The sequence below is a fragment of the Spea bombifrons genome, chromosome 3, assembly GCF_027358695.1.
Source record: "Spea bombifrons isolate aSpeBom1 chromosome 3, aSpeBom1.2.pri, whole genome shotgun sequence".
Classification (NCBI taxonomy): domain Eukaryota; kingdom Metazoa; phylum Chordata; class Amphibia; order Anura; family Pelobatidae; genus Spea; species Spea bombifrons.
In genome coordinates, this window is record NC_071089.1 from 80228897 (window position 1) to 80245987 (window position 17091).

The 17091-nt window shown below is 41.4% G+C and overlaps 1 protein-coding gene and 1 long non-coding RNA gene across 2 annotated transcripts; both read right to left on the reverse strand.

Moving 5' to 3' along the window:
* Positions 1–991: 991 nt before the first annotated feature.
* LOC128483723 (uncharacterized) lies at positions 992–1337 on the reverse strand. The gene is made up of 2 exons (XR_008351096.1): positions 1223–1337; positions 992–1183 (listed from the first exon to the last, which is right to left on the reverse strand). It is a non-coding gene; the product is annotated as an uncharacterized LOC128483723 (long non-coding RNA).
* Positions 1338–1425: 88 nt separating this feature from the next.
* Positions 1426–3793, reverse strand: LOC128483719 (transmembrane epididymal protein 1A-like). The gene is made up of 3 exons (XM_053459996.1): positions 3546–3793; positions 2303–3224; positions 1426–2263 (listed from the first exon to the last, which is right to left on the reverse strand). The coding sequence occupies exon 2, from the start codon at positions 3191–3193 to the stop codon at positions 2348–2350; it is 846 nt and encodes a 281-aa protein (XP_053315971.1). The 5' UTR covers positions 3194–3224; positions 3546–3793; the 3' UTR covers positions 1426–2263; positions 2303–2347.
* Between the last annotated feature and the right edge of the window lie 13298 nt (positions 3794–17091).

The window sequence follows — 17091 nt, forward strand, 5'->3', positions numbered from 1 at the left end:
TACACCTGAAAGGTCGTTTTTTATCTAATGGGGCCTGAGGTAAGCTCCAGACTTGGTCTTATCCCACTGAGTCCACTTGCTCCATTACAGTGCAAGGGAAAAGACCTTGGGTAGGCAATATATAGAGAGGATTCTGTTAAATCCCCCTGTGCATTTGGATACAAATAAGTGATATCACATAAAATATATTGTATCGATTTTTCTATATATATATATATATATATATATATATATATATATATATATATATATATATGTGTCTAACTATGAGAGTACGATCCAGAACCCCCCGCAGCACTGCAGAGGACCTGGATCCTCTCTCCTATGCGATGCACATAGACAACCTCCGTTGGACATTTGGACTCTTTTATTCAAAGAGTGAGTTTCCATAACATTGCTGTTGTGCTAAAGTTACTTGTAAGTGCATTTCTATTTCTCCTTTTCTTTATATGAAGATACTTCACTATTTTGGCACTTATTCTTCACAAATTTTAAAGAAGTTATTAAAGATACTTTTACTGAATCCTTGACGGGCCTGATTCACTTCATTCGTTGGTGAGTTATATTCACATTATCAACCACTGAGTGTCATTTAGCAATATTACACTATTGTTGTTTGTTTTTTCACACATGCGCCCCATTGTTTGTCGACTGGCTTTTCCATACAACCTATATATTCAATAGGGTTCTGTTACAGAATACAGCATGTCACAAAGCACAACTGCTCCATAACTCTTGGAATGTTTTATTTTTTTGTACACATACCAGTGCTTGAACACAGTTGTTTTAAAATAATACATGTTTGCTCAGAGACATTTTTAAGATCAGTTTTGTGTTCTTAAGACGTGGAAACCATAATTGCCAGAATGTCCAAGACTGACTTGGTGGTGGAGTGTTCTGCGCATTTTCTACTATAAAAACAATCCCAGTTTGAACACTGGTATACTGAATCCTGGTACTGCCTGCTATAATAAACTTCTATAAGAACGCATTTTAATAAAGTCATAAACCTATAAATCATTTTATTCCGGGTATAGCTCTATGACCTCAGATTTAACACAAATACAGCAAACAACAGATCCTTGAGATCTCTTTGAATCTGCCGGTGATATTGTTGTAAGCTAGGAGTGGTGGTTTGATGATGTATGTGTCCCAATACCTTATGAAGCAAGGCTTTTCCTACCTGGTCTCACTGATTTGGCAACACCCAAGACACAACAACACATCTGTCTAGGATTTCCTGCTTCAAAGTAATTATAAAATTATATTCAAATTATAAATCTTTACCACCTACTGCAGTCAGCTTCTCCATCTCTCCAGCCAAATGGTAGCACAGTGTCATATAGGGGGTATAAGGAATATCTGGGGGGGCAAAATGGCAAGCCTGGGGTTGACAAATAAAAGGAAATAAAAACAAGAAATTAATTTTTCTCAATCATAGATTTTATTAAAACGTAAAAATATGGTAATATGTGAATTAATATTTACTAGTAAAACTTTTTTCCTATAGGGTAGTCTTCTATTCAGGCCTTTTCTTTTTTTTATTATTCAGGCTCTTTCAAATTTTGGAGGGTCGTCTTATAATCAGGGTCATCTAATCGAGCAAATACGGTATATATACACACACACACACACAGGTATATATGCGACATGCCCCATACATTAACATGTTACCAAAGCAGAAATCAGTATATATGCTCAACAGCAGACAACACAGTGATACAGATATTAGACATATTATAAAACATTGCAATAGGGTTCTGTTACAGAATACAGCATGTCACAAAACACAACTGCTCCATAACTCCTGGAATGTTTTATTTTTTGTACACATACCAGTGCTTGAACACAGTTGTTATTAATCATTTTAAATAATACATGTTTGCTCAGAGACATTTTTAAGATCAGTTTTGTGTCCTTAAGACGTGGAAACCATAAATGCCAGAATGTCCAAGACTGATTTGGTGGTGGAGTGTTCTGCGCATTTTCTACTATAAAAACAATCCCAGTTTGAACACTGGTATACTGAATCCTGGTACTGCCTGCTATAATAAACTTCTATAAGAACGCATTTTAATAAAGTCATAAACCTAGAAATCATTTTATTCCGGGTATAGCTCTATGACCTCAGATTTAACACAAATACAGCAAACAACAGATCCTTGAGATCTCTTTGAATCTGCCGGTGATATTGTTGTAAGCTAGGAATGGTGGTTTAATGATGTATGTGTCCCAATACCTTATGAAGCAAGGCTTTTCCTACCTGATCTCACTGATTTGGCAACACCCAAGACACAACAACACATCTGTCTAGGATTTCAAAAGTAATTATGAAATGATATTCAAATTATAAATCTTCATCACCAACTGCAGTCAGCTTCTCCATCTCTCCAGCCAAATGGTAGCCATTTCGATTTATTTTTTCACCCCAGCGACGGTGTAAGATCAATGTGACCCAAAATATTACACCAAGTAACCCAACATTAAATGCTAAGTGCCAGCAGTAAAATGTTGTGAGAAACATGAGATCCGCATGATCACTAGCATTCCAGGTATGACCAGTTGGTGGATTGTACAAGATAAAGGCAGCATGAAAAAGCCATGTTCCCTGCACAAGTACTAGCCATGTTTTGGAAAACCATAGTCGTGGTTGATTTGGCAACCAGATCTCAATTATGAAGATAATACTGGTAAGGGCGCAAGTGACTAGCAGCAGGTAGTGAACTTGAACCTCAATCATATCTTTCCCATGACTATGGAATTTGAGAAGGAGGGTGGTAATGAAAAAAGCTGCAGTAACTCCCAAGTGTTCCAGCAGTGGCCAGCGTTGACGCAAACAGGACTGACTTATGATGTCCAGCATTCCGCTAACACAGAAATACCCATACATTGTGGCATGCTGCCACTCGCTTGGATTCTGGAAGTGAAAATCAGGGTCATCTGACCTGAAGAACCTAAGTTTCTGGACTCCAGGAGGAAAGAAGAACTCAGCTAAGACAGCCATCAAGCCATAAATCAACTTCATCACCCCTTCTACAGGCAGTGTCTTCAGGATGTTACCAGGTTTCTTTGTTCTAGGAGGGTACTGTTCTCTGCATCCATTCAGCACCATCAAGGAGTACCTGACAGCGTACAGGATTCCAAAAGACAGGAATGCCAAACCGGGAGAAATGTGACCAATGTACGTACCCATCACCAGAACGTGAGGCTACTAAATTGTGATGCTGCAAAAATATAGGAGAAAACATTTATCAGAGTGCCTGCAGTGTGAGATCAGTAATGTGTTGGACCAAACCTTACTAACATTGGACCAGATGCATATTTAACAATCACTGGTCTGAGACACATATTGATCAAGCTGCATGAGATGATCCATAAAACATGAACTTAGATTGCTTGTGCCAGGAAAGAATTTGAACTTACGATATTAAGGAAAATGTCAAATTAGTTACTATTCATTAAATACTAATTATTATTAAGCCAGTAAATCTGAGGAACTCTCTGATATTCTGATATTTATGAACATAAAAACTCAGACTACTCACCTGTGTATTTCAATGGTTTCTTCTTTTGTTGGCGCAAGAATAATAATGTATTGTGCTGACCTCCTTTTAGTTACTGCAGCTCGGTATACAACAGTCTCCTGGTGACAGCTTCTGCTGACCCTGATGAACAGTGTTCTCTTTTTTTCTGCTATGCTGTAGTATCTCGAGGTGAAGCCTGTCTCTGTGACTCTGTTGTCTGAGTGACAAGCTGCATACATCTGATGAATGTGTAAACCTGGCTAACAGACACACCCTGCAAAGGTGGTACCTACAGCACAAAAGGAAATGTTAGTATTTCTCTAATACAGAAACTAGTAAATGGGATATAGGAGTATTGGAGACAACCAACTAGTGAGAAATGTAAGCATGGAACAAATGAAATAGGGGCTTGTGAGTGTATAACCAGGGATATTTTCCTGCTTTTGGGAAAATATCATAAAAAATATCAAACCAGACATCCTTGTAATACATTTATATATGTAAGAGGCTTTTAATTAATGCAATGCATGTTTTTATCTACACGTGTGATGTCATAAACTATGAATTGTGTGCGCACTGCACTAGTGTGCAATTGTTGATAAGATGACCCACTGATAAATTCTACTGTCCCTAGAAAGGTCCCCTGAAACCCTCTTAAACACATGGGTAAATTATGTTTAAGCAGGGTCCTCCTCACCTGGTGTTTCTGTAAGTCAAATTGTTAGGTTATGTACTACATGTGGTATAGCTTTCTTGGGTATTTGTCCTATCTGCGTATCATTAGGGGTTTATGAAGCTGCGTCTTGCCTCCTGTACCCCTACCCCTACTGTGTTATCTACAGAATACAATACAATAAAACCCAAACTTTTTTCCTTGAAATGTTATTATTTACCATAGTATGAAAAACAATCAGGGAGATTGACTGTAAAAGAAAAAAAAGTTACATTTTGTTTTCACTACAGATAGTACACAATTAGAGTATGATTCCTTTGTTATGAATACATTTATTTCCATCCTGCCAAATACAGTGTATACTTTCTGCCCCTTTTGCCTCCTGATGCAGGCAGTCCGATAACATTATGTATAGAATGGACTACAAGTGTGATTTAGTGGAGTATACGTATGAATGATATGTGTGTAAAGTGCACATTGTCATTGTTCCATTCTGTGATGTTCACACCTGTTTCTTCACACCAAACTACTCTTTTATTTCCATCCGCCAAACAGACACTTTGGATTAATGTTCAGCGAAAAGCAAACACATGCTTAGTTGGGAGGAGGAGTGGATTTGATCTATGATCTGGTGGATGGAAAACTGTAATCACCAAAAACGAACAAACTACCGATAATGGTAGAGATACGTGCACTGTACATATATAAACACCAAAACCTATTGTAAGGAGAGCACGTAAGGAAAAAATGTATATACAAAGTAAATCTTTATTAAACAATATGATTTAAATATATATAAAAAAATATATGTAATAAAAAAGCATCTCGGCACCAAGACACATTATTATTATTATTATTATTATTATCTTTTATTTATATAGCGCCAACAGTTTACGCAGCGCTTAATACAATACATAAATTCAAGGGATATGACAAGACAAGAATTGACAGACTAAGACAAACCGATACATTTGGTGGAGAGAGCCCTGCTCGCAAGCTTACAATCTAGAGGGAAAATGGGGTGATAAACATAAGGCATAGAGAAAGGGTGAGAGATATTGTGGGGGTATCAATGACAAGGAAGTTCTAGCAGCTAAGATGGTGCAGCTTCTCTGAAGAAGTGGGTTTTTAGATGTTTCTTGAATGTCGGGAGGGAGGGTGAATTCTGAAGGTTCCTTGGGAGCAGATTCCAGAGATATGGGGCAGCTCGAGTGAAATCTTGTAGACGGGAAAAGGAAGAGGTGATGAGTGAGGAGGAGAGCCTTAGCCCATGGGAGGAACGTAGGGATCGAGTAGGAGAGTATTTGCTAATGAGGTCAGAAATGTACGGAGGAGCAGTATTGTGGATGGCCTTATATGTCAGTACCAGGATCTTAAATTTAATTCTAAAGGTAATCGGAAGCCAGTGGAGGGTTTCACAGAGGGGGGAAGCAGAAGAGGAGCGACGTGCAAGGAAGATGAGCCTAGCAGCGGCATTAAGGATAGACTGTAGTGGAGAGAGTCGAGACAGTGGAGTGCCAACCAGAAGAGTGTTGCAGTAGTCAAGACGGGAAATGATAAGTGAATGAACCAGAGTTTTTGTGGATTCTTGGGTGAGGAATGGGCGGATGCGAGAGATGTTTTTTAGGTGCAGGTGGCAGGATCTGGCGAGGGACTGAATGTGAGGGATGAAGGAGAGGTTTGAGTCAAGGATGACCCCAAGGCATCGGGCCTGGTTAGTAGGAGAGATAGTTGTGTTGTTAATGGTGATAGAGAATTCAGGTAGTGGAGTGGAGATGGAGGGAGGGAAGATAATGAGTTCCGTTTTAGAAAGATTAAGTTTCAGGTAGTGTTGTGACATCCATGAAGAAATAGCAGACAAGCAGCTGGTGATCCGGGACATGAGAGATGGAGAGAGATCAGGAGAAGACAGGTAGATTTGGGTATCATCTGCATATAGATGATACTGGAGGCCAAATGAGTTGATTAGTTTGCCAAGAGAGGAAGTATAAAGAGAGAACAGCAGAGGGCCAAGGACTGAACCTTGGGGGACACCAACCGAAAGTGGAAGGGGCGATGATGTGTTGCCTGAGAAGTTGACAGAGAAGGAACGGTTAGACAGATATGAGGAGATCCAGGAGAGGGCTGTATCTCGAATGCCCATAGAAGCAAGTGAGTCAAGAAGAAGGTGGTGATCAACAGTATCGAAAGCAGCAGAGAGATCCAGTAGTATTAGAATAGAGTAGTGACCTTTAGCTTTGACAGAGAGCAAGTCATTGGAGACTTTTGTTAGAGCTGTTTCAGTAGAGTGAAGGGGTTTGAAACCAGACTGTAGAGGGTCAAGGAGGGAATTAGAGGAGAGGAAGTTAGTGAGGCGATTGTACACAATCCGTTCAAGCAGCTTAGAGGTAAAAGGAAGCAGAGAGATAGGGCGGTAGTTAGTCAAACAGACGGGGTCTGAGGAAGGATTCTTCAGAATTGGTGTGATTAGCGCATGCTTGAAGGCAGATGGTACAGATCCAGATGATAGAGAAAGATTAAATAGGTGGGTAAGTGATGGACCAAGGGATGGACATAGAGACTTTGTGAGGTGTGAAGGGATGGGGTCAAGGGGACAGGTTGTTGGGTGAGAGGAAGAAAGAAGAGTGGCTATCTCTTCTTCGGTTGTAGGGGAAAAGGCAGTTAGTATAGTAGGAGTAGAGAGGGTGGTGGTGAGTGGTGTAGGAGGGAGTTGTAAGGAAGAGGGTACATATGAACAAGGGCACAGGACTACAGGAACTAGGATGGAAATACGTATGTATATGAAGGCACAAATAAGAAACACAAGGATGACCACAGCGATAAAGTAAAAAGGAACAAATGAAATAACATACAACAATGGTGCATCGGTGCTCAAAAGTTACTAACCAAACCTAGAAACAATGCTGGTACGCTCTATGGTCACGAAGAGTTTAAAAAAAAGGGAGTACCACCATCACAGATTTTAGCACAATCAAATGAATGTATTAAACTTAGCCTTAACCTATAGCTAGTGTTTTTTTTTGTTGCTTTATATGGACTATAATAGCTTTGAAAATAAGCAATCACGGAATGCAGATAGTGAGAAGGGGGATAGGGAGGGAGAGGGTAGATAGTGAGAAGGGGGGTAGGGAGAGGGTAGATCGTAAGAAGGGGGGCAGGGAGAGGGTAGATCGTGAGAAGGGGGGGCAAGGAGAGGATAGATAGTGAGAAGGGGGCAGGGAGAGGCTGGATAGTGAGAATGGGGGGCAGGGAGAGGGTAGATAGTGAGAATGGGGGTAGGGAGAGGGTAGATAGTGAAAAGGGGGTAGATGGGTTGGGGTGGGGGGTACCTGTAACGGGTTCACCAAGAGATCTGTAGTAACTCCCAGAGATCACCCACATGTATCCTCCTCTTGTCCCCGGAGTCACTTCCAGCACCAGCCAGCATGCGCACCTTGGAACCCTGCTATGTGTACCCAATAAGTAGACACACAACTACCTTGAATTGAGTGCAGCAGGAATGAACAGTTTATTGTTGTAAAACATAGACTGATATAGCCACAGAACTTCATTAACATTAATCAACATTAATAAACAGGTACATGTAGACAACCCAACCTTTAATCCCCTTTAGCTACTGAATATCCCCCTGGTAGCCATCCTGTTAATGGGATTACTTTACACAATGGAGTTCCTGCCTGTTTGGCAGCCAGGCTGGAGCCATCTCTGAGTACCTTGGGCTCCTGGATGACAGGTCATTCTGTCACAGTACCCTTAACAGATTCCCTTACGTCCTAACTGGCAGCACAAGAGGGGGTATTGCTGCCCCATGTGAACAATTAGGACAGGTGGAAAATTAATGATTTACACAATTAAATAAGCAATTAACCCCCTTTACCCCACCTATAAAGGGAACTCCACCCCTAATCACAGTGTGCTTTTTTCTGTCCTTTGGACATATTGGGACAGGTGGTGGTCTCTGTGTGAGACCTTGTGTTAGCTTGCTAACCTTTATTTTACTTTTTTTCAGGTGCCCTCCTGTTGGATTGTGTATCCTATTTTTATCTGCTGCCCTTCTGTGCTGCAGGACGGCCTCATTTCACCAGCATTATCTGTGTGTTTGTGCTGGATCTATACCTGACTGGTTTGGATGTCTCCTCCCAGCTGCTTATCTTCATGTCTGCTGATCTAGGCTGTGATGTTCTGGAGTTTCTCTATGCCTCCCTGTACTCATTTTAGCTGCTGAGGGGGAGGAATCCATTTCTTTTCCCTCAGCAGCAGTAATAATCCCATAGAAAGTTTGTTCTTACTTGGATTCCTGATTTTCTTTTGTGACTTCTGATGTCACTTTCGGGGGCGTGGCTTCCCATTTTGGCTCTCTGCCAGTATATATTAACCTGTTAGTGTCCTTTTGGCTGTCTCTTGGTACAGCTATTAGTTAGCCTTCCTAGAGTCTCCTGTCTATCTTTGGCTTTGTGTGTTACCCTTCCCTTGCATTTTCAATCCCGGGTAGGTATAACTAAGAAGATTTTTATGTTTAATAAAACTCTTTATATTATTTTGGTCATCTCTTTTGCAGATGTCATCCCATACTCCAGAGGATCCTGCTCCTGAGGGGCGCAAGTCCACTGTCAAGCACAGGCATTTTACCTGCCGCGGGTGTGATACACCTCTAGAGGATGCTTACCCTTATAGTCGCTGCTCAAGTTGCAGAGATCCCCCTGAAGCAGAACCCAATATATGTGATATGATGATTGGGTTAAAGATTTTGTTGGCTGCTCTATCAAGAGATTTGAGGATACACTCCAGATAAAGAGACCTAGGGCCCAGTCCCCTCCTAGGGTGGCCCCTATGTCTGAAGACGCTTATGTCACTGTAGATGAGCTTGACTCTTCTGAAGAAGAAGAACCTGCTTCATCGTTCTGGTTTCCCATTGAGAAAACCCAACGGTTACTAAAGTCCATCCGGTCGGGGGACCAGGATGTTGACCCTAAGGAAGCTCCAGAAACCACCTCTAGAGGGCAAAGGGCCTTCAAAGCGGATGAGTCTCTCATTAAGTTAATGGAGACTGAATGGAAATTCCCGAAAAAAGGTCCGGTTATTACCAAGCGGTTCAAATCTATGTTTCCGCTTAATGTAGACCAGCAGCGCCCATGGGGTCCTCCCCCTAAAGTTGATATGGCCATCGCCAAGATGTCCAAGAGGATCTTCTTTACAAGATGCCATGGATAGGCGCGCAGAGTGTTCCTTGCGCTGCAAATATGCGGCTGCTTCTGCCTCAGCTTCTGTGGCTATAGCCTCTAGTGAGGTTATTCATTTTCTGCACACCAGAATGTCTCAAATCCAGTCGGATATTGATGCAGGTGTTCCAAGAGACGATATCTTGAAGCAGTTTAAAACGGCTCAACTGGCTGTGGAATTCCTTTCGGATGCTGCGCCTCAACATCTGAAGCTAGCCTCCAAATCTTTGGCGCTATCTGCTGCTGCAAGGAGACCCCTATGGTTAAAACCCTGGAAAGCGGACGACGCCTCCAAATTTTCGCTTTGTGGGTTGCCTTACGAACCTGGCAAACTGTTTGGCAGTGAGCTGGACAGGATCATGGAGGGCCTTTCTGACAAGAAAGGCAAATCCCTCCCCCAGCAGGCTTCTAGAGGGAGGGGCAGACAGTCCAGAGGATCCAGGTCCCAGGGACCTTCTAGATCCCAATGCCGTCAGGGGACTCAGAAGAGAGGAGCAGGTCACTCCCGCGGGTCCTATGAGAAGAGAAAGGACGTCTGGCGCCAGAGAGTCTGGAGGTAACCCCTCCTCCAGTGCTAGACCCCCTGGTGGGAGGTTGTCTATCTTTTTTTCTGGAGGCTTGCGAGAGGTCCATACCAGAGCTCTGGGTGTTAGATGTAGTCCGGTCAGGCTACAAAATAAGTTTTGTTTCCCTACCTCCTCTGAATTTTGTTCAGACAAGGATTCTCTCGTGCGAGAGGCACAGAGTCCTAGAGGCATCTATCCACGCCTATATACAACAGAAGGCGTTGGAGGAAGTTCACAGGAGACTGGCGGATGATCATAGATCTTCGCTATTTGAACAAGTATCTATAGACTTGAAGGACGCTTACCTTCATGTTCCTGTTTGCCAAGCCCACAGGAAGTATCTGCGTGTGGCTGTATCCCTTTGTGGCAAAGTGAAACACCTTCAGTTTGCTGCCCTTCCCTTCGGAATCTCCTCTGCTCCTCATACCTTTACCAAGGTTGTAGTTGCCGTGGTAGCAATCTTGAGTCTAGAAGGCCTAGAAATCGTCCCATATTTAGACGATTGACTTCTAAAAGCCGCTTCTACAGAAATTCTGTATTCTCATCTTCAGCAGGCTCTGGCTTCTCTCCACCAGTTAGGGTGGATAGTAAACTACCAAAAGTCCGAGTTGGTTCCATCCACTTCCAGGAAGTTTCTGGGGTTCATAATTGACTCGACCCGGATGACTCTCTCTCTGTCTCTCGACAGACACAATCGGGTTGTCAGAGCCGCCAGTTCTCTAAGGACCCCTCAGTTGGTGTCCATCAGAACGCTTATGAAGATGTTAGGGCACATGTCAGCGACTGCGCATGTAGTCCCTTGGGCCCTTTGGCACCTACGCCCTCTCCAATCAGAATTTTGGGCATTTGGAATCGCAACCCATTAGGGTTGAACAAAATGTGCACCCTGTCTCCTCAAGTCCGTCGCTCCCTCAGTGGGAGCATCTGAAAGATGGGAGGTCCTTGATTCAGCCAGCCTGGATTCTGTTGACCACGGACGCAGGCCATCTAGAGGACATTCCAGTACAAGGTACTTGGTCCCGTCCAGAGAGCCTTATGTCTTCGAACTTCAGAGAGCTCAGAGCAATCAGATTGGCGCTCCTTCACTTTGCTCCTCAAATCCGCAGCAAAGCGGTGAGAGTTCATTCAGACAGCATGACGGCGGTTTATTATATCAACAAACAGGGTGGCACGAGATCTCAACCTCTTCTCAAGGAAGTGGGAATGATCCTATCGTGGGCAGAGCAGAACCTCTCCCACCTCTCTGCAGTCCACATTCGGGGATCTCTCAATGTGGTAGCGGACCGTCTGAGCCGGGGTCTCAGTGTTCCAGGCGTATGGTCACTAAATGGGGAATGCCAGAAATCGACTTAATGGCTACGAGGTTCAACGCCAAGGTGAAGATCTTCTGCTCTCTATACAGGGAGGACAATCCTTGGGCGATAGATGCTCTGTCCATCCCTTGGAGGTTCGGGCTGGCTTACATCTTCCCTCCAATTTCCATGATACCAAGGGTATTTATGAAGATCAGGCAGGACCAGACCTCGATTATTGCGATAATTCCATTTTGGCCAAAGAGGTCATGGTTCACCCAGCTCATGGGGATGAGTCAGGGTCTGTACTGGAAGCTTCCAATATCAGAGAACCCTGTGTTTCTGGGAACAGGTTCTCGCCTAGATCTGAGAATTCTCAATCTGACAGCCTGGAGATTGACAGCTCCCTATTGAAGGATAGTGGACTTTCTTCTGGGGTCTTGAGGACTTTGGCTCATTCGAGAGCAGAGTCTACTATTAGAGCTTACAACCGGATTAGATGCTCTTTTTCATTATGGTGTGCGAAGAACTAAGTTGGTTTCTCAGATCCCCCCATTTCTTCCATATTCCAGTTCTTCCATGATGGACTGGATAAAGGCCTGGCTCCCTCTACACTCAGAGTGCACACCTCAGCCATATCGGCTTTTTTAGGAAACCTCTGTCCCAAGAACCCCTTATCAGGAGGTTCCTTAAAGGAGCTGAAAGGTTAAAACCTAAGATCCTGAGACCAGTCCCTCAATGGGACCTTACTGTCGTGCTCAGGGGGTTATGCTCTCCCCCCTTCGAGCCTTTGGAAAGCGTGGACATGACGTACCTTTCCTGGAAGGCTGCCTTCCTAGTGGCGATCACCTCTGCCAAGAGAATTGGTGAGTTGCAAGCTCTGTGTGCCTTTGAGCCTTACACCCTATTCCTGCCTGATAGGGTTCTCCTAAGGTTCCTGCCAGCTTTTTTACTGAAGATTCCTTCGTTTCAGAACATTAATCAGGTCATTTCTCTACCTGTTTTTCACCCGGATCCCTCAACAGAAGAAGAATCTCTTCTACATACTCTTGACATCCCCAGATGTCTGCAGATCTATCAGCAAAGATCCGGTGTCTTCAGGAAAGATGAAAATCTCTTTCTACAGTTTTTTGGCAGGAACTAAGGATCTAAAGCTTCTAAACCATCCCTGAGCAGGTGGATGAAGGAAGCCATCAGAGAATCCTACTCAGCTCAAGGCTTGCCTCCTCCCGCCTTTGTCCGCGCTCACTCTACCAGAGCGGTAGCTACCTCGGCTGCTGAAAGGGGCCTCATCCCTCATCCCTTCAACACATTTGTGCTGCAGCCTCCTGGAGTTCTAACTCCACTTTTATAAGCCATTATAGGCTAAATTTAAGATGTTCGGAAGACACTGCTTTTGGGCGGTCTGTTCTGAACGTCGTTCAGCCGGAAGACCCTCCCTCATAGGTGATCTTCTAGCTACTTCCCCTCTTGTGCTGCCAGTTAGGACGTAAGGGAATCGTTAATTTCTAACGATAATTTGTTTTCCCTTAGTCCTAACGGCAGCACACTAATATCCCTCCCTCTTATATTTTTTTATTATTCTTGTTATAGCACACTGTGGTTAGGGGTGGAGTTCCCTTTATAGGTGGGGTAAAGGGGGTTAATTGCTTATTTAATTGTGTAAATCATTAATTTTCCACCTGTCCTAATTGTTCACAGGGGCAGTAATGCCCCCTCTTGTGCTGCTGTTAGGACTAAGGGAAAACAAATTATGGTAAGAAATTAACGATTCTCGCACTGGGGCCCTGAGGCTTCTAGTTACACCCATGGCACAGGTGGTTTCGCTTATGAAATAAACTCAATCACACCCTAATCAAACCTGCCAGAATCAACACACTTCCACCTGCAACCTAACTAATGGGACATAAATGAATGTGACATAAAGCGTACACATCCTGATATACAGGTAAGGCAAGTTGCTAATTTGCAACATATAAAAAAAAGTATATATCATGTATACTGTTCACACTAATCTGGAAATCCTTTGATATAAGTTGATTTTGTGTACTTAAGTATATGTTAGCTGCCTTTATAAGGGTAGGTGGAGTGACAGGATGAGGAAATGCAAATGTACTGAAAGCACTTTAAACATGGATGTGTTTTATAGATTGGTGCATGGTGTGTAAAGGAAAGGGTGGGTGCATTTAAAATGGTTGCTCAATGAAACCAGTGTGCCAGTAGATGAAAATACTAAACGCTGAAATGTGTCCCCATAAAACATAACTTTTAAATTATAAAGTTCGTTAAAAATAGCTATAAATTGCTCAAAGGAAATAAGGAAATAAAAGAAAAAAAAATTATAAAATCAATGTGTAGGAAAAATGTGCCCTATAAGAAATTCCCAGAAGTGACGTTATCATCATGGACTCCCTCTAATTACAAGGATACAAACACCAAGAAAGGATCTTGGTAAAAAAAAAATTGTTTAAAAACAGTCTCCAACGAAAATAAAAGAAAACTACTCAAAACTCCTTTAATACCCACCAACCAAACGTATAACAATATAGTACACCAGGGAAGTCTATCCATATGGGGTGTCAGGATTTCTTTGAAACCATTGGTGCATAGGGTGCATGAAAAATGCAGTTTTATTTTTTTGACATAATATGGTGAACTTGGGAAATTACTGCATAAAATGTGGTTGAATGACCCATGTGAAATATCTTAGGTTGCCTGCTTTACCTTTGTAAGCACTGCTAAGGTGCCATCATGCCCCCCAAAAATAGCAGTTTGCAAGTCTTCAAATATTTGACTATAAATATGGTAAGGATGAAAGAGAATTCTAGCAGTTTCCAAACTCAGGATGAGATTTCTATTTACATAAGCTATGTGTAATCTATAAAAAATGAGAACATGTGGGGTGTTCCCCAATAAAAGCACTATCAAGCTGTCCTGAAAAAATATATACAATTATGTGGGTTAACAATATAAAAACAAATAATATAGACATTGCAAAAGAGCTGATCATGCCTGGCACGCTGCCTTTAGAAAAACAAGGATTGGACTTCAACAGTACTAGAAATGATGTTTCTAATGCTGCACTTACTTACAAAAGCATTAAATTCACCAGAGCGCCTCTAACATTGAAAGCCCGATTTCACACAATTCTGTCAATTCAGAAACCAGAACTGAAGGTGGTGTTATATTTGCTAAATACATGACACCCAGCCTAACATTATTTTGTGGAAAACAGTTGCAATAAACCTATTTTTAACCAAAGATTGCTCAGGGAGGATTGATTCTAGCTTATGCAATGTTTTAATGAGGGATGTACTATACGTGATAAATACAACATGAACAGATAAGAAATTCATTTGAGTCGTTGCGTCAGAAGGACACAATGTTATGGGTTTCTAAAAATAGAGGCAAACATTTGTTCATCCAAAAAACAAATTACTCAAGTGTATTAATTAAGAGTATGTGAATCTTTTTTACATTGCTCACCTATTTGGAGCTGCAAGGTTGAGCATGAAGAAATCAACAAATGTGTAGCTATAGTTGTCATTTTACCATAAGATTTATTGGAATTTAGACACCAGAGTATGAGAACACAGGAGAGTTGGAGTTTCAATCTACTAACTTTACAAAACAGCCATCCCAAGAGAACTTTAACTGCAAGGAGAGTTGAGCCGGCCTTGATTAAAGCATAGTAAAATCAGTGAAATTTATTGAAAGTCATCTCACTGAACTTATGCATTATACAAGGCGAGCCCAGGGTTGGTATTTATTTACAAAATATAGATAGAAGACAATAAAAAGCCTCACCAAAATACACATTATATTTGATAGCAAAATGTATAGATAAGAATTTTCCTTGCACTACTCGGTCATTTTTCTTGCCCAAGATCGGTATAGAGACTTTTCTAATCTCTTATACAAACTAAATGATTCATGTTTTGCTGGCCAATGAACCTTGGATAATGTACACCTCTGGGAGCCAGACTTAAAGTTAAATTTTAATGCCTTGAATTCACTCCCTAATTCACAGGTGATCAAGTATTTAGATCACATTCAATAACCTTTGTGCCAATGAGTATGAAGGGAGAGAATCTAAAAGAGGTTTTTCTTCAATTTGAAATGTAAATGGTTGCAAAAAATGAGCATTACGTGTCTACACTTAACACCAAACCAGAATACAAATAAGAATTTGTACTTCACTAAGGCAGGATCAAGGCAACCGTGGGAGATTACCTAGGGACTGTGTGTTTGGTGATAAGTACTCATCATTGATATATTAAATGCTCGCATTCCATTTTCTTTATAGATTGTGTGTGTGCTAGAAATTCTTTTTTTTTTTTTTTTCTCAATACAATAAAGCAGCCAAATAACAGTATGTTAGAAGAGAACAGAGTTGAGTGGCCATGTGATGCAATTCTGCAAGGACAGCCCATGACCACAGAATGTTTGACTGTGATGAGACGGAGACATAATAACTTGTTGAAAACATTGGGTAAGAAAAACAAAAGAAAACATAATAAAACGAAAAAGGCGAGGCACATAACCATGTGTCATCATAGAAACAGTAAAATCAATGGCGAAAATAGATAGTCAACAGCGACCCAAGCCTAGAACTCACGGTAGGTCAACCACTACGACCAGGGATAAAGAGTACACAACAGTCGGCATCAAATCAGGAATCCAAGACCAGCGGAGAATGAGGGAGAGGAAAGGAATTTGTGCCACGGATACCACTTCAACTCGTGTTTGTGTGCAAGACCTTTAGCGGACATAATTAAGTCTTCCATTTGATAAACCAAAGACATTTGGTTAAAAAAAGTATTCAACCTTACTTGGACTACTAATCGAAATCATTTGTCAAACAACCAGACAAACCCATGCATGGGTGGTATCACTGTAATCAAAAGATGTAGCTGAACACATATTGGGGTGTTGTTTGACAGTGACATATACCAGGAGCTGTAAATTCACACCTGAAGTACAATTTGTGTGATACATTTTTTTGACAAAGGCTGGTGGTAAAATTAGTGCATGGAAGGGTTCAAATACCACTATTTTAAATACCCTGGGGTGTCTAAATTTCAAAAATATATGGTTTGATGGGGTAAATTGAATTACTCGGATTCAAAGATGGCCCTATTAGGGCATAGGGGCAGTAGGACCAGATGTTACAGTTCCAAATATAAGGTTTCATGGGGTAAATTGCTTTGGCCGCCTTTTAAAGATACCCTGTACTTATTGCAGAAAAAAGCAAAAAAAACCCCAAAACATTGGGTATTTCTAAACTCAGGAAAGAAACTAGTTAGCAGTTTCATTAGCTTTATTGGATGAGTAAAAGATTTTTCAAATAAAAGTGAGAAAAAGTGTGTTTTTTTAAATTTTTCTTCATATTTTATTATTTTGTTTATGGGAATTAGATATGATCAAAAAAATGGTAGAAAGACCTTCTTGTCCTGAAAAAAAACAATACATAACTTGTGTGCGTACACTAAATGGGTGAGGAGAAAATTACAGCTAAACACGAGCTCCGCTACAGTATTAAAACAGCCTTGGTCACAAAAGATAAAAGTAAAAATAAAAAAAAAAAACAGCCTGGTTCTTAAGGGGTTAATTGACTAACAAAAATGTATGGTAACATGAAATGCGTGGAGTTGTGAAAACTTGAGAATGTCTTTAGCCTACATGTATGTAAACTTTCAGCCTCAACTCAGAAGCCTCTTTTTGTGTGCATATATACTTGAACATAAAATTCAATTTAAAGGAAGTATTGAAAGAAAGGGACATAGGTTCCCGTGTCACTGCATGTGACATTTATAT